General features: G+C 40.8%; 8 protein-coding genes across 8 annotated transcripts; 4 read left to right on the forward strand and 4 right to left on the reverse strand.

Moving 5' to 3' along the window:
* Nucleotides 1-100: 100 nt before the first annotated feature.
* Nucleotides 101-3715, forward strand: LOC132791584 (ribosome quality control complex subunit TCF25). Its single transcript, XM_060800567.1, has 6 exons — nucleotides 101-419; nucleotides 488-867; nucleotides 1471-2343; nucleotides 2409-2735; nucleotides 2799-3034; nucleotides 3143-3715. The coding sequence occupies exons 1-6, from the start codon at nucleotides 273-275 to the stop codon at nucleotides 3304-3306; spliced, it is 2127 nt and encodes a 708-aa protein (XP_060656550.1). The 5' UTR covers nucleotides 101-272; the 3' UTR covers nucleotides 3307-3715.
* Nucleotides 3716-3721: 6 nt separating this feature from the next.
* LOC132791587 (actin-related protein 3) lies at nucleotides 3722-6180 on the reverse strand. The gene is made up of 6 exons (XM_060800571.1): nucleotides 5934-6180; nucleotides 5677-5857; nucleotides 5303-5617; nucleotides 4690-5226; nucleotides 4549-4632; nucleotides 3722-4490 (listed from the first exon to the last, which is right to left on the reverse strand). The coding sequence occupies exons 1-6, from the start codon at nucleotides 5975-5977 to the stop codon at nucleotides 4395-4397; spliced, it is 1257 nt and encodes a 418-aa protein (XP_060656554.1). The 5' UTR covers nucleotides 5978-6180; the 3' UTR covers nucleotides 3722-4394.
* Nucleotides 6181-6476: 296 nt separating this feature from the next.
* Nucleotides 6477-12382, forward strand: LOC132791583 (importin-7). Its single transcript, XM_060800566.1, has 11 exons — nucleotides 6477-6796; nucleotides 8152-8387; nucleotides 8454-8951; nucleotides 9014-9190; nucleotides 9256-9401; nucleotides 9469-10266; nucleotides 10326-10549; nucleotides 10621-10931; nucleotides 10989-11191; nucleotides 11252-11521; nucleotides 11593-12382. The coding sequence occupies exons 1-11, from the start codon at nucleotides 6707-6709 to the stop codon at nucleotides 11787-11789; spliced, it is 3150 nt and encodes a 1049-aa protein (XP_060656549.1). The 5' UTR covers nucleotides 6477-6706; the 3' UTR covers nucleotides 11790-12382.
* Nucleotides 12383-12852: 470 nt separating this feature from the next.
* LOC132794048 (lariat debranching enzyme) lies at nucleotides 12853-14894 on the forward strand. Its single transcript, XM_060804269.1, has 2 exons — nucleotides 12853-13117; nucleotides 13172-14894. Exons 1-2 carry the CDS (start codon nucleotides 12921-12923, stop codon nucleotides 14841-14843), a joined length of 1869 nt encoding a protein of 622 aa, XP_060660252.1. The 5' UTR covers nucleotides 12853-12920; the 3' UTR covers nucleotides 14844-14894.
* Nucleotides 14895-15048: 154 nt separating this feature from the next.
* On the reverse strand, nucleotides 15049-16049 carry LOC132794050 (2-aminoethanethiol dioxygenase). Its single transcript, XM_060804271.1, has one exon. It carries the CDS (start codon nucleotides 15793-15795, stop codon nucleotides 15049-15051), a length of 747 nt encoding a protein of 248 aa, XP_060660254.1. The 5' UTR covers nucleotides 15796-16049.
* Nucleotides 16050-16169: 120 nt separating this feature from the next.
* Nucleotides 16170-16832, reverse strand: LOC132794051 (large ribosomal subunit protein bL36m). Its single transcript, XM_060804273.1, has 2 exons — nucleotides 16729-16832; nucleotides 16170-16672 (listed from the first exon to the last, which is right to left on the reverse strand). Exon 2 carries the CDS (start codon nucleotides 16670-16672, stop codon nucleotides 16280-16282), a length of 393 nt encoding a protein of 130 aa, XP_060660256.1. The 5' UTR covers nucleotides 16729-16832; the 3' UTR covers nucleotides 16170-16279.
* A 441-nt stretch (nucleotides 16833-17273) lies between these two features.
* On the reverse strand, nucleotides 17274-19783 carry LOC132794046 (SUMO-activating enzyme subunit 2). The gene is made up of 4 exons (XM_060804268.1): nucleotides 19505-19783; nucleotides 19287-19441; nucleotides 18939-19226; nucleotides 17274-18882 (listed from the first exon to the last, which is right to left on the reverse strand). The coding sequence occupies exons 1-4, from the start codon at nucleotides 19646-19648 to the stop codon at nucleotides 17349-17351; spliced, it is 2121 nt and encodes a 706-aa protein (XP_060660251.1). The 5' UTR covers nucleotides 19649-19783; the 3' UTR covers nucleotides 17274-17348.
* A 116-nt stretch (nucleotides 19784-19899) lies between these two features.
* On the forward strand, nucleotides 19900-22916 carry LOC132794049 (phosphatidate cytidylyltransferase, photoreceptor-specific). The gene is made up of 8 exons (XM_060804270.1): nucleotides 19900-20153; nucleotides 20985-21109; nucleotides 21330-21426; nucleotides 21505-21681; nucleotides 21746-22234; nucleotides 22290-22421; nucleotides 22481-22615; nucleotides 22682-22916. The coding sequence occupies exons 1-8, from the start codon at nucleotides 20061-20063 to the stop codon at nucleotides 22757-22759; spliced, it is 1326 nt and encodes a 441-aa protein (XP_060660253.1). The 5' UTR covers nucleotides 19900-20060; the 3' UTR covers nucleotides 22760-22916.
* Nucleotides 22917-23116: the final 200 nt, after the last annotated feature.

Below are 23116 nucleotides of genomic sequence, written 5' to 3' on the forward strand. Positions count from 1 at the left end.
CGTCGATTTTTACTTTAAATACTAAACAGCAAAAAATCATGTTACCAGAGCATTGTCAGTTGTTAACGATTTGGGAAAATGTTATGTTATCGTTATCGCTGTTGTGGCGAAATTAAAGCTAATATCTGTATTTATTGAACAGGGACGTCATTCTAGTCCGATTGACAACAACAACAAGAAAAGGAACGAGGAAACGACATTTGTTTGTGATTTCTTGTAAATAATTTTTCACATGTATAAATTTGCTTAGTGGAAAGAAACGATAGAAAACAATGTCCGCACGTATGCTAAAGAAGCTGCAAGGCGAAGCCGATAAATTGGCCCCGCCGCCAGATGATGAATTGGACAATGATCACTTAACTGACAATGATGAACTGGACACGGTTCGAGGGAATTCGCATTTAAATCCATTTGATTTGGTAAGATATACATACACGCGTGCATTTAAAGTGTATAACCTATTGTGACGTGTGATATTCTTGTGCAGCTAAATCAACAAAGTTTGTCCGAGAGCGAATTTAAAGAGGACGACAATGAGACCGAGCATCCATCGGCAGCGCTGCAAGCAAATGCCGCTGCCAAAAAGAAGAAGAAGAAACGTAAGAAGAAGACTAAGTCGCATGGCAATCACATAAGCAGCGAAGATAATGAACGGCAAGACAAGTACTTGGACACCCTTGATCCCCTCTACGGCAAACTCCATGAAGCGACTCCCAACAGCAAACAGTCGCAAAAGACTTCAACGGCATCTGCAGCAGCTTCAATTCGGAAGCTGGCCAGCCAAAAACTGTTGACAGTGGAGTTGAAACATCTGAATCAACAGAACGAAATGCGGCGTACTTTTGGCAAACGTGTCGTCAAAGTCGAGTAAGTTAACAGTTAAAGTCCGGCCCTAATATACCCGCTAATAATGCAAATTTTTGCTCTAATCGTAATGAAATTCTCAGAATCCATTTAGAATGTGATATTTATTATGTTAGTTAAGAGATTTTAAGCAGAGTGTACCGATTATTAGATACCTGCTAACCCAGCTCAGTCGTAATGAAACTTTCTGAATTTATTTAGAATGAGATTATTTATAATTAACGTATATACATAATTCGAGAAGAACCTGTTATCATAGATTACATATTTATTTATATTTACTCTAAAAATTCCTTTAGTTAATCTTTGCTTTAGAAGGGAAATACAAAGTAATTTACATATCGTTATCGTTATATCCATTCATTACACTATTGTAAATTTATTCTCAGACTTCACACAAATTATACGTATTTTTGCAAGTTATAGATTGCAATGTGCATATTTTAAGAAGCTACGGTGGAGTTTACTCGTATTATCATAAATTTATTATGCATTGATATGAATATATATGAATGAAATTCTTAGAAACCATTTAGAATGTAGCTAACATATTTATGTTTAGTATCACAACTCTTAACTATTACATTTTCAATATCTTTTTATTAGAAATAAACGTGGTCGCCAAAAGCCCTCGCTGAAGTCCACTTACATAGTAACCGCAAAGGATTCGTGGCCACCCTTGACCAAGAATATTGTGACAATGAAATTGCTGCCATCGCCGGATACTCCAAGCACATCCACAAGTCCGAAAATCCAAATCAACGACGAGGAGAATGTTCAATGGTTTAGCTTCCAGCACAGTCAATACTATCAAGGCATACAGCATATGTTTCTTTCGGCACTGGAACGCATCGATTCCGAGTTTCTGATCACGCTAATCAAACGCTGCCCCTACCACGTTGACTCGCTGGTCCAGCTGAGTGAGGTATGCAAGATGACGGAAGATTTTGCGCTTGCATCCGAGCTGATTGAGCGTGCGCTGCTACTCTTGGAGTCATCGCTGCATATCAACTTCAGCCTGACATCGGGCAATTCTCGCTTGGATTATCGTCGACAGGAGAATCGCGCCTTCTTTATTGTGCTCTTCAAGCATGCACAATATTTGGAGGAACGTGCTTGCTGTCGCACCGCATTTGAGATCTCCAAACTGTTGTTGAGTCTGCAGCCAGATGTTGATCCGCTGGCCATGATTCTGGTCATCGATTATTATGCATTGCGTAGCAAACAATATGGCTGGCTAGTGGAGTTCTATGAGCAGTACAATGCGGCACGCAATCTCAGTCAGCTGCCCAACATGGCTTACTCTTATGCCCTAGCGCTCTACACGCTGCATGGCAGTTGTGAGCGTGCCAACGAGGCTCTGCAATACGCGCTCCTGATGTTCCCGGGCGTACTGCGTCCGCTGCTCGACGAGATGTCTGTGCAAACGGATAAACGTGTACTGGCTTCGTCGTATTTCTTTGCCGACGTGTCTGGCAAGTGAGTCATCAACTGGCTTTATCAACATTGCACTCCAATCTAATAGATTACCCTTTGTTTTATAGTCAATCACCAGCGCTACATCAGCTTGTTTACTTGTATGTGTGTCGAGCGAAAATCGTTTATCGTCAGAATGATGTGCTTTCTTGGCTGGAGACGAATGTGAATAGCGTTCTGGATCGCATTGATGCCAAGGATCCGATTGTCGCTGATTGCAAAGAGAAGCGTTCGTTGCGCTACAGCGGCACACCACCGCGTCCTATTTTGCGTCATGTCGTCCTCTCGGACTACAAGGAGAAAGTGCCCTTAGCCGTGTTTGTGGCAAAGGAGAAGCAGGCAATCATGACTTACGATCCGCTGCCACCCGCTGACACTGTCAACTGTTATCAGCGGTAAGACTAAAATGAATAATGAACTTGTGCAGCAACTTAAATGTTTGTCAACTTCATTTGCAGTAAATCATCTTCGAGCAGTAGTCCAACTACCAATACCAACAGTTCTGTATCCATGTTTTTTCAATCGCTCTTGCCGTCATTCAATTTGAACAATATTGCTGCACAGCAGCAACAACAGCAGCAGCAGCCGCAACAACAACAAGCTGGTGGTGTTGCTGGTGAGGAGAATATCGATGCTGCTGATATCGTGGCACAACAACGAAGACTAGCACAAGTGGCCCAAGGCCAAGCAGAAGGTTAAATTTATATTTCGGTTTTCATTCATTTTTTGAGTTGAAGATATTTTGTTGTTAAAAAAAACTATTATTAAATTTCATTTGTTCGTTTGCAAACAATCTTTATAGAAACTGGTCTACAGCAGTCGTTAACTCTGATGATGGATGCGATGCGTGACTTTTTGCATAACTTTCGCACAGCTGAAACGTTGAGAGCACCTGAAACAGCCGTTGCCCATTCGAGTAGCAGCAATGATGACGAAGAGGAAGGATCCAGCGACTATGTGGATTAGAGTAGTTCACAGTCCTGGCCAACAAATATATTCATTATTATCACATATATTATTATTAATCCCCTCACAGCTACTTAAAGACGATAACTTGCACGACATTTTCTATCAAGAAAAAAAAAACCAAAAGAAAAAAACAGTTTACTATTTGTAATTGCATCCAGGCATCGCTTCTTGGGCAGCGTCGTCCTTAGAGCAGCGCTCTTCGAGTGTTTTTTAAAAACACATTGTTGTTCTCCTCTTACGCTTATTATATGCGCCAGTCACAAAAAATTTGAATATTTAAGTAATGTTTATTACGCCTGTGTATTCAACAAAACAAAACCTATGTAATGCATTAATCAAATTTCTTGTCAAAGCTTTAGAACAAAAAAAAAGTAAAATAAATGCAATGGTGTCAATGAAACTGAAACATGTATTTCACCTTTAGCTTAAAGAATGTTTTATTGATTTTTATGAATGCCTTCAGTTTTTACGCTTATCAATTATAACAAACAGATTTTTTCATCAATATTAGTTTTCATGTTTTCACTTCTTTTACATGTAATCAATCATTTTGCGGTTATTGCAATATATGTAAATATTACTACGACAAGTTCAATTTCATATATTTATATATAATTGGGTTTAGGTTTAGATCGGTATTCAATGAAGCGCCGTTTGGTGTGTGTATGTGTTTGTATGTGTATAAAAGTGTATAATTATGATAATCTTGTAGAAGTAATGCACCTTATAAAAAGTTCAACTGGCAGACATTTGGTTGTTGTTCTTGTTGCTGTTTGTGTATAGGTCTTTTAGCTTAATTCCAAAGTCAGAATCCGAATCACACTTGAAATTAAAGATATTTGGCCAAAATGATTAATTTTTGCGTATTGCTATTGATATACAAAATACGTTTTAGACAACTTTAGAGCTTAACACAGAAAATCATTACTAACGGCTAAGCAATACTATAGCGTGGAATACGTGATCGCATTTATATATAGAAATACATAGAAAACAAAACTTGAAAAACGACAAAATAATAATAGGTTAGGGCGCGGCATTAATCTGTGTTGTATCTGCCACTTTTTACATCGAAACGATTATGATTATGTCATGGTACCAAAGACAGGATTATGACGGCAGATGCTGGGTCCATATTCCTCATAGGCAGCCTTAGTGTGACACACCTGATAGAACTCCGGCTGAAAGCAAATACGTATGGTAAATCTCTCTTCTTTTTAACAGTAAATATTGTCTTACCGTTGAGGCCAACATGCTGCCTCCAAACCAAACAGCATAACGCTGCATATGATGCGTAATCACCTGCACATCGATGGGCTTTGGCTACAAAATAACAGATTATTACAATGTTTGTAAAAGAATCTATCTAATTATACATACCTTAATGCGACCCTCCGACAGGTTTTCGCTAATACGCAAGCGTGTGTCCACCGATCTCTTAATGTCGCGTTGCAAACGCCGGCCAAAGTCCTTGAACATGGTCGAGCCACCGCTCAATACAATATTGTTGTAGAGTGGACGCCGCACATCAATGGGACAGTTTTGTATGACATTGTCAACAATCTCTGACAGCGGTATGGTAAAGTCGGGGTTGGAAAATTCGGGATGGAAGAAAATTTCTGGACCGAGAAAACGTTCATAGCCCACATCGACACTGAAGGGTTGCTTGGTGACGGTATTGAGGCCGGTATAATTGCGAATCCATTTGTTTGGCTCCGTATCATACTTGGCAAACTCTTTGGCAATGTCTGGACAAATGTAGCAATGCTTCTCTTTGATCGCTTTGGCAGTTTCGAGGCTCTGTTCAGGCGGTATGCCCACCTCGCGTTCACGCAGCAAACTTTGAATAAACGATGTAATGTTGCGGCCAGCAATCGGTATATGCTTAATGCACGATCCAATCACATAACCTTCCGCCTGTCAGCAAAACAAAACGATGTCATGAAAATAGTAAGCGATAAGATATCGAAATATTGCGCTCTCTTCAACATACCACAGGTATGACGTGCGTCACACCATCACCACTGTCCACCACAATACCAGTCAGTGTGCGCTCCTCGGCGGATCTGGATGCCCAACTGGCAGCCAAAGCTAGCACCGCCTGCACCGCAATATAGAGACCAGGAACATTGAATGTCTCAAACATGATTTCGGCAGTGTATTCACGATTCTCGGGCGTATTAAGCGGCGGCTCTGTTAACAGAAAATAATGATCCTCTGGCTCCGCACGCAAATACTTGAAGACGCATTGCTCCAGAAACCGTTCCATCAAATCCCAATCTTCCACCAATCCATGTCGCACTGGATACTATAAAATAAATAAGAAGGTTCAATTCATTGTCTTATATATAAAGAATATTCACTTACTTTAATGGAATAGCCGGTGGCATCGAAGGCTTCGTCACCGATAAAAAAGTCCAAGTCCTCGATACCTTTTGTGATGCGTCGCGCATTGTTGTCACCAACACGAGCGGACTCCTTAATAGCAATTGCAGAGGGAATTATGAACTGGGGCTCCTTGTTGCCAGCAAAACCCAGTTTCGAGTACCTGCACAAACCGAGATGACACATAAATTAAAATCTGATTCATTATCAAACAACAAAAGCAGACAGCAGAAACTTACCCGGTGCCCACATCAATTACGCATGCCGGTAGCCTGCCTGTCATCGTGTCTTGAGGATTTACTTCTAGTTAACTATGGAGCGCGATGAATTACACTTTAAGCTCAAGTTACACAGCACTTGCAAATGAATTTTACGTTTGATAAACAGCCAAGTTTATAAATTTTCAACCACACCTCCTCCAGCAACGCGATGTGTCATTTAGAAAACTTCGCTCTTTGTCACTCCTCTCACACACACATACGACATACTCATACATGCATGAATAAGTTGCAGTGTTGCATTCCTCAAATATGAGTTTTACAGCACTATCCAAATAAATCAAATAAATCTCGGCAATACTGTCGGATTTATATCGACCAAAATCTGTGTGCTTGATTTAAATCTGAAATTTAGAATTTAAAATATTAATGCAGCATATCTTAAAATGACATAAATTAAAGTCAACATTCAAAGAATATTTGCTGTGAAGATTCACAACATTGCGAAAAATATATCGATATTGCTGCAGCTCTATAAGTATCGATACTTCTCCGAAGTACGTTCGGACTCGGAAATTTCGGCGGTGTTGTGTGGCTGTCACAGCCTTTTTCCACGTTTTTTCCTATTGGCACATTTTTTTGCTATTGTCATTATTTCTGCTGGTGTGTCAATTGCAATTGACAATTGAACGAAAAATCGTGCGTATTTCGGGTGCTTTGTGGGAGCTTCTTTGTTTCTGCGGCAGCAATCACTGCGATAAAACCGGCGAATTGGACAAACCACATACGCGAAAATGGAGGCACAGAAATTGACGGAACTGTTGCGCGCAACGATTGATCCGAATCCCGAGCAAAGGAAAGCAGCCGAGGACCAATTGGCACAAGTAAGCGAAGCTTTGTTATTAAAACCAGTTAGCTGCAATAATGACACAACAAGCGCATCATTCCCTCCACTTTAAAGTAATGCCATTTGGTTGCTGCTGTAGCCCAAAACCATGTGCTTTTTTAATTGTTCGCTTTTAACCTCTTCCCTCCCTGTTGCTGCCTATCAATGCTCACACTGGATATATGCTAGTGTGTGTGTGTATATGCACATTTGTATGTAGTTGCGGCTGTGCTTAAGTCAATATTAAGTTTATAGTATCCAAAAAAGAACGATTATTTTGTTGGCATTAAAGCAAATTTTTGCTGTATGGTAAATAATCGAATAGGGGCAACAAGTACTACGGGCCAATAGGAAGCGCTCGGCAATTTTTACATACAAATGCAGTTTCGCAATCTCAATCACATGTGTGTGTGTGTTTACTGCACTGTGTGTTACGGTTTATTTACAATCAATCATTTGATGTCTGTTGAAAAATTCTCCCAAAATTTGTGGGAAAAAACATCGATGACGAGCGCATATGATCATGAATTTATGTCATTGAATTAATATTTCTATTTATTCTAATTCAAGTTTAAAGTTTACTTAGTTTGCATCTGCAATATAATATGGTTAAATATTTTTCGTGGCTTTAATGGTTTGTGTCTTAGCGCTCTAACTTATTCAATTTGGAGATGTTTTTAAAATATCGCAAACTATCCCGAAGCTTTATGTTTCATACGATCACTTAAGAATATAAGAATCTCTGATTTCAAACTATTTAACTACCCAGTAATAAATGTAATTATCTACAGAAATAACGAATTCCAAGTCTGTCACGCCTTGGTATTTAATTGGCAGTAATTAAACATTTATTCAATTGTGCTTGTACCACTGTTCAAGAGCCTCTAGACTTGTGGCTGAGTCAGCTTCTAACGATTTCCATGCCCCGCCTTATTCAATCGGTTAATTGTCTTTATCAGCATATATTGCAAACTGCTGCTGCTACCAGGGCACGTTGATTGGAGCTTCTTTAATGGGAAAACGCATGCTATTTAAATATGTATTTATGTATAAGTAATCACATATATATATAGAGGAGTAGACAAAATGTGCTTGGAATTTTTAAATGCTACCCGATTGGTAGTAGGATTGAAATAAACAGGTGCTACATGTGTTACGCTGCTGCTTGGTATTGTTTTATCAATACAATGTGCAGATTCTTTTCGCACTGGCACGCGAAATGTTAGCCTAGAGAATCACATTACTCATACGCCATGTTATGCGGCAGCTGTGTAAACAAACTGTTGACGGCAGCCGGGAAAAATACTAAATGCTCTCTCTCACACCTCTCGCACATTTTCCACCCACTTTCAGATACACAAAATCATTGGTTTTGTGCCGACTATATTGCAAATCGTCATGCAAACATCGCTCGACCAGCCAGTTCGTCAAGCCGGCGCTGTTTATCTAAAGAATCTTATCAATAGCAGCTGGTCGGATCATGAAACCAAGCCCGGCGAGCCGATACCATTCTCCATTCACGAGCAGGATCGCGCCATGATTCGCGGATCCATTGTCGATGCTATTGTCCACGCTCCAGAGCTCATCAGGTAAGAATACACAACTATAACATATCAGTTTTGAATTGAAACTAAATCTCAAAAAACCTATTACAGAGTTCAGCTGTCTGTGTGTGTGAATCACATCATCAAGAGTGATTTCCCCGGACGTTGGCCACAGGTGGTTGACAACATTAGCATCTATTTGCAAAATCCTGATGTGAATGGCTGGAATGGCGCTTTGGTCACCATGTATCAGTTGGTCAAAACGTACGAATACAAACGTTTCGAGGAGCGTACACCACTTAATGAGGCAATGAATCTGTTGTTGCCCATGATTTATCAGCTGATGATGACGCTGCTCAACGATCAGTCGGAGCAATCGGTGTTGCTGCAAAAGCAAATACTCAAAATCTATTATGCACTGACACAGTACAGTTTGCCGCTAGATCTCATCACTAAGGAAATTTTCTCCCAATGGATGGAAATTTGCCGGCAGATTGCAGATCGCGCTGTGCCCGATTGTTCGCATTTGGATGATGATGAACGGACTGAATTCCCCTACTGGAAGACAAAGAAATGGGCGCTGCACATCATGGTGCGCATGTTTGAGCGGTAAGTAGCGAATCGATATGAATCACCATACTTAGTAAATAATCATGAATTATATGTTACAGTTATGGCAGTCCCACCAGTCTTGTTAGCGAAAAGTACCAGAAGTTTGCGGAATGGTATCTGCCAACCTTCAGTTCTGGCGTATTAGAAGTCCTACTTAAGATCTTGGATCAATATCGCAATCGCGTCTATGTTTCGCCTCGTGTGCTCACAGATGTGCTGAATTATCTAAAAATAGCGTAAGTTTTTAATTGCAAATTTAATTGATTAGCCATTTTTTGATTTTACATGTTTTTTTATGTAGTGTGAGCCATGCTTACACCTGGAAGCTGATAAAGCCGCACATGGTGGCAGTCATTCAAGATGTCATATTCCCTATCATGTCATTTACCGACTCTGATCAGGAGCTGTGGGAAAGCGACCCCTACGAGTACATTCGCCTCAAGTTTGGTATGAGCTTTAAATCGGAATGATTAGAAGAAGAAATGTGGATTCATATAATGCATTTGCATTGCAGATATCTTTGAGGATTATGCTACTCCAGTGCCAGCTGCCCAATCTCTGTTGCATTCCGTTTGCAAAAAACGCAAAGGCATCTTGCCCAAGGCAATGAGCACCATTATGCAAATAATTACCTCGCCCAATGCTGATAACAAGCAGAAGGATGGTGCTCTGCATATGATTGGCACTCTCGCAGATGTGCTATTGAAGAAGGCCCTATATCGTGATCAAGTGGAGTCTATGCTCACCACCTATGTCTTTCCGGAATTCCAGAATCCGGCCGGTCATATGCGTGCTCGTGCCTGTTGGGTATTGCACTATTTCTGCGACGTTCAAATCAAGAATCCTCAGGTGCTGGCCGAAACGATGCGCCTAACCACGAATGCCTTGCTCACCGATAAAGAGCTGCCGGTTAAGGTGGAGGCCGCCATTGGCCTGCAAATGTTCCTATCATCGCAGGATGAGGCACCTCAGTATGTGTCATCGCAAATCAAAGAGATTACTAAAGAATTGTTGACCATCATACGTGAAACGGAAAACGAAGACTTGACCAATGTCATGCAAAAGATTGTCTGCACATTTACGGAACAACTGCTCCCAGTTGCAACGGAAATCTGTCAGCATTTGGCAACAACATTCAGTCAAGTGTTGGAGTCGGAGGAAGGTTCCGATGAGAAGGCAATCACAGCAATGGGTTTGCTTAACACGATAGAAACACTGCTCAGTGTTATGGAGGAACATCCGGATGTGTTGCTCAATCTGCATCCAATTGTTATCAATGTAGTCGGTCATATATTCCAGCACAACATTACGGGTGAGTTAATTATTAAAAAGAATATGTAAATAATTCTTTAACTCTTAACTTTATTACAGATTTCTATGAGGAAACCTTTTCGTTGGTTTACGATTTAACGTCCAAGGCAATTTCGGCCGAAATGTGGCAGATGCTCGAACTTATCTATCAGGTCTTTAAAAAGGATGGTGTGGATTATTTTATTGATATTATGCCGGCATTACACAACTATGTAACCGTTGATACACCAGCGTTCCTGTCGAATCCAAATCGCTTACTGGCCATTTTGGACATGTGCAAAACTGTAAGTGAATCTACAACAAACCTTGGTCTAGACTTGTTTTGTTAAAGTGTTGTTCTATTCTTGCGATCTAGATGCTAACTGGCAGCCCTGGCGAGGATCCCGAATGCCATGCCGCCAAATTGATGGAGGTGATTTTATTGCAGTGCAAGGGACAAATTGATTCTGTGGTCCATGTGTTTGTTGAATTGGCGTTGTCGCGTTTGACACGCGAGGTGCAATCGTCGGAGTTGCGCACCATGTGCTTGCAGGTGGTCATCGCTGCACTGTATTATAATCCACAGCTATTACTCTCCATTCTGGACAAGATGTCGCAAACCAGTGAAGAACCAATTGCCTCGCATTTCATTAAACAATGGCTACACGATACGGACTGCTTCTTGGGGTAATTCAGAATACGTTTCAAATCGCAAATTGCTTAATTATCATAATTATTTTTTAGCATTCACGATCGTAAACTCTGCGTGCTTGGTCTGTGTACACTAATCTCCTTGGGGGATGCCAAACCACAAGTGCTAAGCGAGGTTGCGGACAAGATTGTGCCGTCACTGATATTGCTGTTCGATGGCCTCAAGCGTGCCTATGAATCGCGTGCCCAGGAAGAGGAAGAGGAGGAAGAAGAAGAGGGTGGTGATGATTGCGAAGGTTAGACTCAAAATGAAAGTGTTACTTTTACTGTTTTAAAAACTTATTATTTTCCTACAGAGGCTCTTTCGAGCGATGAAGACGAGATGGATGAAATGGCGCCCAACTATTTGGATAAACTAGCCGATTTCGCAAAAACGAAAGGAAGTGCAGCTGGCTTTGAGGTAAAAGCTGAGCTGAAGGATGACGAGGAAGATTCCGACGATGAGGCGGAGGAATCTGTTGGTGATTTAAATGAAACTGGCCTCGAAACATTCACCACGCCCATTGATGACGAAGAGAACGAAACTGCTATCGATGAATATTGGACATTTAAGGAAGTTATTACCGGTAATAAGATTCAGATGTGATTTTGATATCATTCTTTTAGCTAATGTTTTGTAATTTTTATTTTTTTTTAGCACTTTCTGCACAAGATCAGGCCTGGTATTCGCTGCTGACCTCAAACCTGACACCCGAACAGGCTAAAGCACTTCAGGAGGTGGTCGTGACAGCTGATCAACGCAAGGCTGCCAAAGAATCGAAACTGATTGAGAAACAGGGTGGATTCGCATTCCCCCAGACAACTGTGCCCACATCGTTTAAGTTTGGCTCTTAAAAAGTAGCTGCTGTACACTGACACTTTGTACCATCTTTCTGACTTCATTGTTTCTCATATTCTTTCCAAAAATCAACACTTGATGTAATATGACTGTTCAAGCATTCTCTAGATTCTCGTACATCTTGAGTACGACTCACATTCAACATACGTTTATATACATAAACATAGATATATGTTGCATGCTTCAAAGGTAGCGGTCGGCGAAGAGGCGGGCAAGTGGGACATGATCGCTTTATATATTTATTGTAGATTTATATTTTAAATTTCTATTCTTGGCAAGTCGATGCCAACTAAATTATGATAAAACTTAAGTTGAAATCTATTGTATATCATCATTATGCGTGTGTGTGAATATTACGAAAACTACTTGGATGTCGCCGCCTCATGGAATGAGATTGCGTCAAGCTTGCTGAGCACACTCCAAAAACGAAACACAATTGGTTAGAGAATGAGAATTTAACGCAGAGCATTTCAATTACACTGTCTTTACGACACACCCCCCCACACACAACACACACACGAGAACACACATTAAATGTACCAGATGGAGAGATATTTTTGAAAAATAAAAAACATTTTTAACGTTTGAATTCATCTGTTGTTTGGTTTTGTACTATGTTTTGTATGGTCTTTTATTTCAATTATTTTCGGTATTAAGGTACTGAATTGATCAAAATATGAACAATACAATAATTCAAATTTTGTAATGGTACTTTTCAGTGGCGCGCAGTTCGAATAAAACGTTCCAAGCCATTTGTGAGCTTGCAGGGATAAATCAGTGTACACTGAATTGTTTTGAATACATATCCTAATATTTAAGGTGTGACCAAAAGCCGGATCTTTAAAATATATGTTTTAAACGTGGATGAAATGTACCTAAATACAGAAGCCACGATATTTTCATTATTACAATTTTTAGAATGCAGCCATAGAATTCCGTTACAACAATATCATCAACAACAGAATTGTAACAGTTTTAGTACAAATGTGTTAACAGTAGTTACATTCTGTTAATAACATAGCACGCGACTGTAACTCTTGTTATTGCCATTCACAGTAAAGCGCGGCAATTGTATTGCCGCATTTGTTTTGTTTACAATCGAAATAAACAAATAAATATAAATTAAAATGAAAATCGCAATAGAAGGATGTGCGCATGGGGAGCTAGAACGCATCTACGATACCATCGAGGGCATCGAAAAGGAGCGCAACATCAAGATCGATCTGCTGCTCTGCTGCGGCGACTTTCAATCGACGCGCAATCTTGCGGATTTGCAAACCATGGCTGTGCCCCGAAAGTACATGGATATGTGCACATTTTACAAGTAAGTTACTAAATTAATAGGCGGCATAACTCGGCTATATCGTGTTCATTGCAGATATTACAGTGGAGAGCGCGTTGCGCCAATTCTCACCATATTTATCGGCGGTAATCACGAGGCATCCAACTATCTTCAGGAGCTGCCCTATGGTGGCTGGGTTGCTCCCAACATTTATTACCTGGGTTATGCTGGTGTCGTGAATGTGAATGGCATTCGTATAGCAGGCATCAGTGGTATTTACAAGGGACACGACTTTTTGCGCGGTCATCACGAGTTTCCGCCGTACACGGAGAAAACATGTCGCAGTGTCTACCATGTGCGTCAACTGGAGGTGTTTCGCTTGCAACAGTTGTCAGGAAAGGTGGACATCTTTATGTCGCACGATTGGCCGCGTGGCATACACGAGTATGGCAACAAGGCACAACTGTTGAGATTTAAGCCACATTTCGCCGAGGACATTGAGAAGGGGCAACTGGGAAGCCGTCCGCTGGAGGAATTGCTGAAGACACTGCAGCCAACCTATTGGTTTGCTGCTCATTTGCATTGCAAGTTTGCTGCTCTGGTGCAGCACACGAGAGCTGCAGGTAAATCATTGAATGAGGAGGAATCATCCTCCGATAGCAACAGCGATAGCGAAGAGGAGGAAGAGGAGAAGCACTCAAAGTCATCAGCAACAGCACCGGCTGCTCCTGTTGCCGTAACCAAATTCTTGGCGCTGGATAAATGCTTGCCAAAGCGTCGCTTTCTGCAAGTGCTTGACATGCCCACAAGCGAAGAAAGAGAAAAGCCAACTCTAGAGTACGACATCGAATGGTTGTCGATATTGCTCACCACAAATCATCTGACTTCTATCAAGGATAACAATTACTATTTGCCCGGCAAGAAGGCGGGCAGCATGGAAGAACGTTGCAACTTTACGCCAACTGTCGATGAATTGTCGCATATTCGCCACAAGTTCAATAATCTCGAGGTGCCCAAGAACTTTTGTCGCACCGTCAACGCATTCGATGCCGATGAGCAACAGAATTATAAACAAATGTTTGTTGATCAGCCGCAGGCACAATTGAATCCACAGTGCAATGATTTCTGTGCTATGCTGGGCATCGATGATCCACTCTGCCTTGCCATGTTGGCAAATGGCAAGGACTTACCGCAAACCAGCAGTTTAGAGGAGAGTACAGCTGAGCTCAACGTGCAGGAAACTAAAGACGAAGATGTGCCATTGGCTCCAACGCAAAGAAAACTAAATTTAACACTGCCAGCACCAATTGCAGCGGAAGTTGATAAGAATGTCATTGAGCTGCCAGTGGAAGAAGATGAGGAGGCTACGTCACGTGTTTCGGATGTTGAACAAGATTTACAATTGTCGCCATCAAAGAGGAAACTGAATTTAAAGTTGCCAGCACCAACTGCTCCAGAAGTTGACAAAGATAACAGCGAAGTGCCTGCTGAAGTCGATGAGGAGTCAAATTCGCTTGCTGCTAATGTTGTTGTGGATTCAACAATGAACGAACAAGATTTTCAATTGGCGCCGACGAAACGGAAACTCAATTTAACGCTGCCAGAGCCAATTGCATCAAAAACTGATAATATTATCAGTGAAGTGCCAGTTAAAGTCAGTGAAGAGCAGATAGAGGAGCCAAAAGCAGAGTTACCTGCGACAACTAGTATAAAAAAGCTAAAGAGAAGAAATCAGAGCATTTATCAAGCTGATGATATGGACGATTAAACAAAAAAGTAACGACAATCTGAAGGTTAACTATAAATAGTAGTTATTGATAATAAAATGGAAGCTTTCATTGAGTGAATGAATGTGCTTTTAAAAAACAAAAAAGGAGGCAATTTTATTTGAATAACACAGAAGATGCTTGACACGCGGCATGCGTGACAAAATAAATAAGGATTCAACTAGATAAAGTAATTTGTAAGTAGTTTTAAGAGTTGCTGGCGGAATTGGCGGCAAATGCTTCGGCGGCACAAATGAATCCGCACTGCAGCACAGATTCAGGCGTATCGGCCAAATCACAGTAGTAGCTGGTTGGCGATGGGATGCACTGTAGCTGCACCTGACCATCGTCGTCGCACTTGGGCCGGTAGAAGCGACAGCGACGTGGTCCATATAACGGCATATTGGCATCGTATGGTGGACTTAGAATATCAAAGAATGCGGCAATGCCATTTCCGGCCTCTGTTATCTGATGATAGTTGCGTTTACGTGGCGTTAATACAGCGCTCGTTGTCTCCGGCGTCACCATTGAGGGCTCCTCGGGCATCACCTTGACCAGCGTGGGATTTATGTCGTATCCCACCGGCTCATCTGGCTGTAATTTCTGCGAGTAACTCTGGATGTGTACCTTGCCCCAGAGGCAACGCAGCAAGCCATACATCATGGGATGATCGTGCAGGGGAATCGAATTGTTGCCGCGTACAATGAACAGGCTCATGGAGAAGCGTTCATCCTCGAAGATGTGCATGTAGGTGCAGGGTGCTCTTGGCTGCTGGCACCCAATGTCAACGTCAGCGTCATCGCGAAACAACTCCTCTCTGATGTGCAAGTCCCGGTAAGTTAATTGATCCGTTAGCTGCTTTAAATGCTGAAGATTCGCATTGAAGTTGGCAAGATTGGCTCGATCAAATGTCTTGAAGGCCTGGCGCAGCACGCTCATAAAATGGGACGTCATGGCCGAAAGCCTCGCGGCGCGTTATCAATAATGCAACGACTTTACACGACACTGACGTAAGGTTTATTTTTGATTGTCGATATGTGCAATTTCGCGAAAAACAGCAAATGCCGTCTAAATCAACCAGAAAGCGAATTGTAGATAAACAAAAAATCAGCTGTTTGACGACAAGTGTTGGCAATTGCTAAAATACGTCGCGTTAAATGAATATGAATTTCAAAAGCAGTTTTCAGTTTTGTTGATTGTTAAGAACTGAAAAGATAACTAACTTTATAATGCAGTGAGATGTGGTGTTAATGCAAAGCTGCTTTGTTTCACTTCTACTGAAAATAACACTGCGGCCAACTGCGGCATTTCAAAATAAACAAAAACAATGAACAGTGTTGCATATCGCTTCAATATGCTACATAAAAGCCTTTTATTTTAACAAACTAACATGTGTTTTGGTTTTATTTTTTAATTATAAGTTTTCGTATTTATTGAACTAAAAGCCCCTTTCCTTGGATTGTGTAGCATGTGTTAAGAGCCACGACTTGTAGTCACGTTTCTTCATAGACATTTGCTTGTGCCGCGGATGCGTTGGACAGATGACATAACCACGCTCTTGACGCACGACAATTAAGCAGTCCTTGCAGCGCCGCTTTAGACGTCCTTTCACCTTAAATCCGGCCACTTGTTGCACCAGTGTATTCATTGGCGAAAGCAACGGCACAACCTGGTTATTTGTTCCATTTAATTGCTGTTGATGGACAAGTGAATTTTGAGCCTGCGAAGATGTTGCAATGGTGGGACGCACGAGAGCATGGAAGCTCCTGGTGGCGCTAATTCCATTCCACAGCCGAACGCTGGACTGTAAAAGTTTGCTTGCGAACGACATCTGTAACGAACGTTTTTATTTATATTTTTCAATACCAGTATAATAGCAACACACACCTCTGATTGTATGAGTGTTGCCAAACTATAAATGTTAAAAGCGTAGTGCTGCCACCAATTTTATTTTATTTCCACTAGTCAACACTTAAAATTCAAATAGCATGAGATATAAAATGAAAACACATTGGCGAGCACATCTTAATATATATTTGTCACTTCTGACTTGTATTCATTAATCGTCATAATTTTTTTAATAGAACAAATAAATATTTTTATTTAAAAAAGTCAAGCTTTCAACTTTTTCAACACTTTTTTTTAAATTCAAACTTGATAAATTGAGGAATCCCGAAGATTTCTATCTTTGTTGTGTTACATTGCTGTTTAGTTACTGAAGGTGGAAAAAATCTATTCATATTTATCATCTTTTGTGCAAGCAGTACTCTCAATTTCGATAAAATAAGAAAGATTCCTTACATGGTGTAATAGCGGCCCAATGGTGAAAATCGATGGCAAGAAACAAGATATCTTGATTCTTTGGAAACCAATTTACCAGGTTTCGGTAACAAATACAAAATTTAAACAACTTATGTGTCCGCCACAGTATATAGAATTTTATACAAATAAAAATCATTTGTTTATTTAAGTTGAGAATGACATTAAGTTGGAACATTCAAAGTATATTAGTCAATACTAATTACTTCATTAGGCTGACTGTCATTTAGTTTCGTGCGCTTGCTCTTAGTAGGACCCACATCTTCCTCATCCGATGAGTCAAGTATTTCGGTTATATTTTCATCATCCGTCAGATTGTCCGGCTTCCGTTTAATTGCTACCTTTGGTGGGCTTTTGACGGTAAGCTGTTCTGTTTTCGTGTTTACAATCTCCTGAACATCATCATCTTCTTCAATGACGAGACAATCATCATCATCATCCTCAACTTCTGGCAATCGAGTGCGCTTTGAGGTCGATGGACCATCATCAGCAATATCACTGCCATTCGCCGGACGCTTGCGGGAGGTGGAACTCTGTTCCTCGCTATCTTCCTTCGGTTTCTCTTCTTGCTTAGGCTGTAATTGACTTTTATCGGCGATTACCTCGAACAGCACATCATCACGTTCAGCATCGAAGTGTGATATGATAATGCTAAGCTCATAGCTTTGGAAGAAATCATCGCACTTGAGAATCACACCATCTACAATGTTCATCTCCGAGAGCAGCTTCTGTTCATTGCATTCGGTTTCACCCTCCTCTGAAGAGATGACAATGGAGCCGGTGGCCTCGACTGTGACATCCGGATTGACCATATTCAAAGTTTTAATGAGAACATCATCGCGAAAAGCTTTAACTTGAATGCGCTTGGTGTCGATGCGCAATGTAATTGCCGGATCACTGGCACACACATAACAATTGGGATTTGGTGGCGGAAAGAATGTATCTGCCACAAGGAACTGCTGGCGTCCATTGAGACGTAGACGAGCATAGACAGCCTTGCATTGCTCCCACTTGGACTGCAACACACTGAATGCGCGCATCACGGAAATGCCAGCGGTAATGGCATTTGTGGTCGCAATAGCTGGAATGATGTTGCCAGCCATTGATTTGATTTCGAACCGTGACTTGCGCTCAATATCAAAAATATGGGAACGCACATTGGCACAGGCAGCCACAAAATCCATAGCAGGCTGATCATCCTTATCCCACACAAGGGTATCACTGCCTTCTAGCTTCAGGAAAGCAGCGCTTAACTCTTTGAGAGCATTCGCAAACACATGGGCGCATTCCTCAACAGTCCACACTTTGTGATGCTGACGCGCGAACTCTGGAGCTTCTGCTGTCTTGGTGCCGTCGGGCAACAACGTATCCCATTGCACGGGCACGGGCGCCTTGCGAGACTTCCAGAGATTCGACATGCGCAACAAGTAGTTGATGTCCTCGTTGAAGAATTTGTTGAACAATTTGCCAGCATCATAGTTGCAGTCCTTCGCCCATTGGCGTGTATTGATGCGCACCACATTGCCATTGTTTTTTGGCTCGCCTTCAGATTCAGCTTCAGTTGATTTCTCTTGCTCCTTATCATTTTCTTTATCCTCCATGGCAACATCACCAGCGCCATCAGCTGCTTTTGCTTCTGCTGTTACACTTTCATTTTGTGCTTCCGGATCAGCAGAGTCTGGCGAAATATCCTCATCTTCAACAGATTCTCCAAAGAGTTGACTGCAAAAGTATTGATGAATTATTTATTCTTAAATGTTAATTTTACGACAGCTTACTTGAACAAATGCTTGGCCCAGACAATGCAATGAATGGGCTCCGATGGTGTGTTCCTTATGGTGCAGCCGGGAAAACTGCGTTGCTTCTCCTTCGGTGTGCATTCGTAGCATTGCGTCAAGCCGCGCTTAATCAGCTCTACTTGACCATTGTAGCCAGAGGTGCCACTTTCGATTAGTGGCACATCGGCATTCAAACACATGCGGTTCACATGGTTGCGAGCTGCTCGGTTATCTAAGGCGCTGAGCACCACATCAAATTTCTTGAAGAAGTTGACACCATAATCAGTTCTGTAAATAAAACCAATCGTTAATCAATCAAAATTGCACGGATCAACACCGATCACTTACGATGTAACGCTATCGTGGTATGCCGTTATATTCGCATCAGGATTGAAGCTGAGTGCACTTTCGCGTGCTACGCGTGCTTTTGACTTGCCCACATGCTCACGATGGAACAGGAACTGCCGATTCAAATTGCTTAGATCGATGGTATCCAAATCGATCTAAAAGTATTTTAGTTAGTTGCACGTTTAATTTACACTATGGCGGCTAACTCTTTTACTTACAATTTCAATTTGCGTAAAGCCGCTGAGGACAAGATTTTTAAGCACCTCGCAGCCGATGCCACCGGCGCCAACAACCAACACTTTGGACTTTTGAACTAATTCCTGCAATGTTGCGGGCAAAACGCCATCAATTGATGCGGCCATTATTTTATTATTATTATGATGCTTTCACAGTCGTGCTGACAGAAAATAAATTCGCAAATGACGCTCGCCGGCTTTCTTCAATGTGTATGTATAGCTATTATTTCAGCCCTGGAATATAAATGGATCAGCTGGGTGTGTGCGCATGTAGCCCTTGGGAAATACAGTTTGACGTTTCACAACACATATTTTTAAGCATTTTCTGTATTTGTCACACACAGCCACACAATTTCAATTGATTGTATTTTTTGTAGCTTCATGTGTGTGTATTGTTGTGTTGAAGCGAAAAGCGGACGTTTTATTTTTTAAGTGCTTGTTTTTGTGCAGCACGACACTTACTGCGCTAAATCTGTTAATTTGAAAAAACATATTAAAATCATTTGAAGAATTTATTCAAAACTCACACAATACAAACATGGCAGAGGTGCGACGTAGGAAGACGGACAACGAGGCTGACGATGCTGCTGCTGCTGTTGCCGCGAGTAGTGCAGCTGATTCTTCGGATCATGTAAGTTGGTTTCCTTTTCCCTGTCCAGGAAGTTAAGAGAAAATGCAACTTCACTTCTGTGGCATAAATATGGAATGCATCCTTATTTGCTGCGCATTCCCAATTTGCAATAATTGAAGCGCAAAATCAGGCAAAATTTATGTATGTATACCCACACAACAAGAAATTTAATACATACATACACAAACACATACGTGTATGTTTCTGTGTGTGCAGTGTTTTTGTTATTTTCTGACGCAAAAGCAGGTGGTAAAAGAGCGCCATCTAGCGAGAGAGCAACGAGAGAGAGAGACTGAAGACACTAACGGTGAAAAACCAATAACAAATGTACTGTGTACTCTCACTCACACACACTTGCTCACTCTCTCACATAGTTACAAGAATAATAGGCAAATCCAATTAAGTGACCATTACGGAAGCGGTGGGACGCTTCCAACCCCCCATCTGTTACCCACCCCCAGCGAATTAGCTCGACACCGTGCATTCTGTAAGAGACACGCTTGTCTTTTGGCTGCGCGCCGTGTCTTTATGATAATGATAATGATGACGGTGATAATGCTCAAAAGCCGCACTATATTTCAGCTAGCTAGCGTCTAGCGTCTTTCACTTTCTTATCAAGACCTTGCTAATATTTTGTCACCCAAACAAAACACGCCACCTTCCAACAGCCAACCACGCTACTTGGATAAATAAATTACCCAAATGTTTTGTACTGATTATATGTTCTACACATGTACATATGTACATGTGTACATATTCAACCGGAATATTGGACTTTGATATTTTGTTCGAAAATGACTTAGTCTGTTCTTTTTGTGATTTATTTTATAGGTTGATTCGGAGGAGGAGAAAATACCTGAGGAGAAATTCGTTGAGGAGTTGGCTAAGAATTTGCCCCAAGGTACAGATAAAACACCAGAACTTTTGGATTCTGCTCTGAAGGATTTGCCCGATCGGTATGTGATATATATTTATCTTTATTTATCCAAAAATTCCAAAATTATTTCAAGACAGCTCCCAGCTGTCTAAAGTATATGTACCGTAACACTTAAAGGTCAAAATTTCCAATTTGAATTATTGCAAAACTAATGACTGTGAAAATTAAATGTGTGTGAAAACATTTAATGGACATATGGTATTCAATTTGTTTATATATATTACACTATTTTCTTTTAGATGGAAAAATTGGGTCATACGCGGTATATTCACATGGATTATGATCTGTGGATTCGCATTAATCATCTATGGTGGACCATTGGCCTTGATGATTACGGTGCGTTTCATTTGAATTGTTCATTAATTAGAGGTTAATAACTATATTAACTAGTTACTTATCTAAATGCATTTATAGACGCTGTTGGTGCAAGTGAAGTGCTTTCAGGAAATTATCTCAATTGGTTATCAAGTGTATCGTATACACGGTTTGCCCTGGTTTCGTAGTCTCTCCTGGTATTTCTTGCTCACTTCCAACTATTTCTTCTATGGCGAGAATCTAGTCGATTACTTTGGGGTCGTAATCAATCGTGTGGTAAGTGTCTATACACCACAATTGTCATTGTAATACTTATTATAATTTTGTATTGTTTTCGCAGGAATATCTTAAGTTCTTGGTGACCTATCACCGCTTCCTCTCATTTGCCCTGTATATCGTTGGCTTCGTTTGGTTCGTGCTCTCGCTGGTCAAGAAATACTATATCAAACAGTTCAGCCTATTCGCCTGGACGCACGTCTCGCTGCTGATTGTCGTCACACAGAGCTATCTAATTATACAGAACATATTCGAGGGACTTATTTGGTTTATAGTGCCCGTATCGATGATTGTTTGCAATGATGTCATGGCGTATGTGTTTGGTTTCTTCTTTGGACGCACACCCCTCATAAAGCTCAGCCCGAAGAAGACGTGGGAGGGCTTTATTGGTGGTGGTTTTGCCACCGTACTATTTGGCATATTGTTCTCATACGTCTTGTGCAATTACCAATATTTCATCTGTCCCATACAATATTCGGAGGAACTGGGTCGCATGACCATGTCCTGTGTTCCCAGCTATCTGTTTACGCCACAGGAATACAGTCTTAAATTGGTAAGTCTATATATGCACTGCAATAATAATAATCTAATCAAATTAAATTTTGCAGTTTGGCATTGGAAAAACCTTGAACATTTATCCATTCATTTGGCACTCGATTTCGTTGAGTTTGTTCAGTTCAATAATTGGACCTTTCGGCGGCTTCTTTGCGTCCGGATTTAAGCGTGCTTTCAAGATAAAGGTACCAACATTTTGTCAATCTTTTATTATTTCAATTATTAACGTTTTTGTTCTACATAGGATTTTGGCGATATGATTCCTGGACATGGCGGTATCATGGATCGCTTCGACTGTCAGTTCCTCATGGCCACGTTCGTAAATGTTTACATTTCGAGCTTTATTAGAACTCCTTCACCAGCTAAACTCTTGACACAGGTTTGTCAATATCTAAGAAAGTTTAAAATAACTTTTGAAATGAAATTATTTTCATTACTCTTCCAGATTTATAATCTTAAACCGGATCAACAATACCAAATCTATCAGTCCTTGAAGGATTCTCTGGGCGATATGCTAAACTAAATATTTCGACAACAACAATTGTTTGCTTTAGTCGTACGTCTATATAAATATTCATTATAAAAATGGAAGATTCTATATATACATATATATATGATGATCGGTATAAGAAAATGCAGCAAAAACCTCTCGAATGCTGTTAGTCTCCTTTAAAACAAAACGATTCGTTTGAATCCAATCAAAACACGCGCGGATAGTTTTAATTTTGAGCATAATTTTTGTTATGTTTTTAGTTATAGTTTAGAATTTTGTTGTTGTTACAATTTTAAGTTATTTCAGTTACGATTATTATTATGATTATTATAATTATGATCAATATGGCATTATATAGTGCAATTGTAATCCGCTTATCGGAGATTT

This window comes from Drosophila nasuta, chromosome 3, assembly GCF_023558535.2.
Source record: "Drosophila nasuta strain 15112-1781.00 chromosome 3, ASM2355853v1, whole genome shotgun sequence".
NCBI lineage: Eukaryota > Metazoa > Arthropoda > Insecta > Diptera > Drosophilidae > Drosophila > Drosophila nasuta.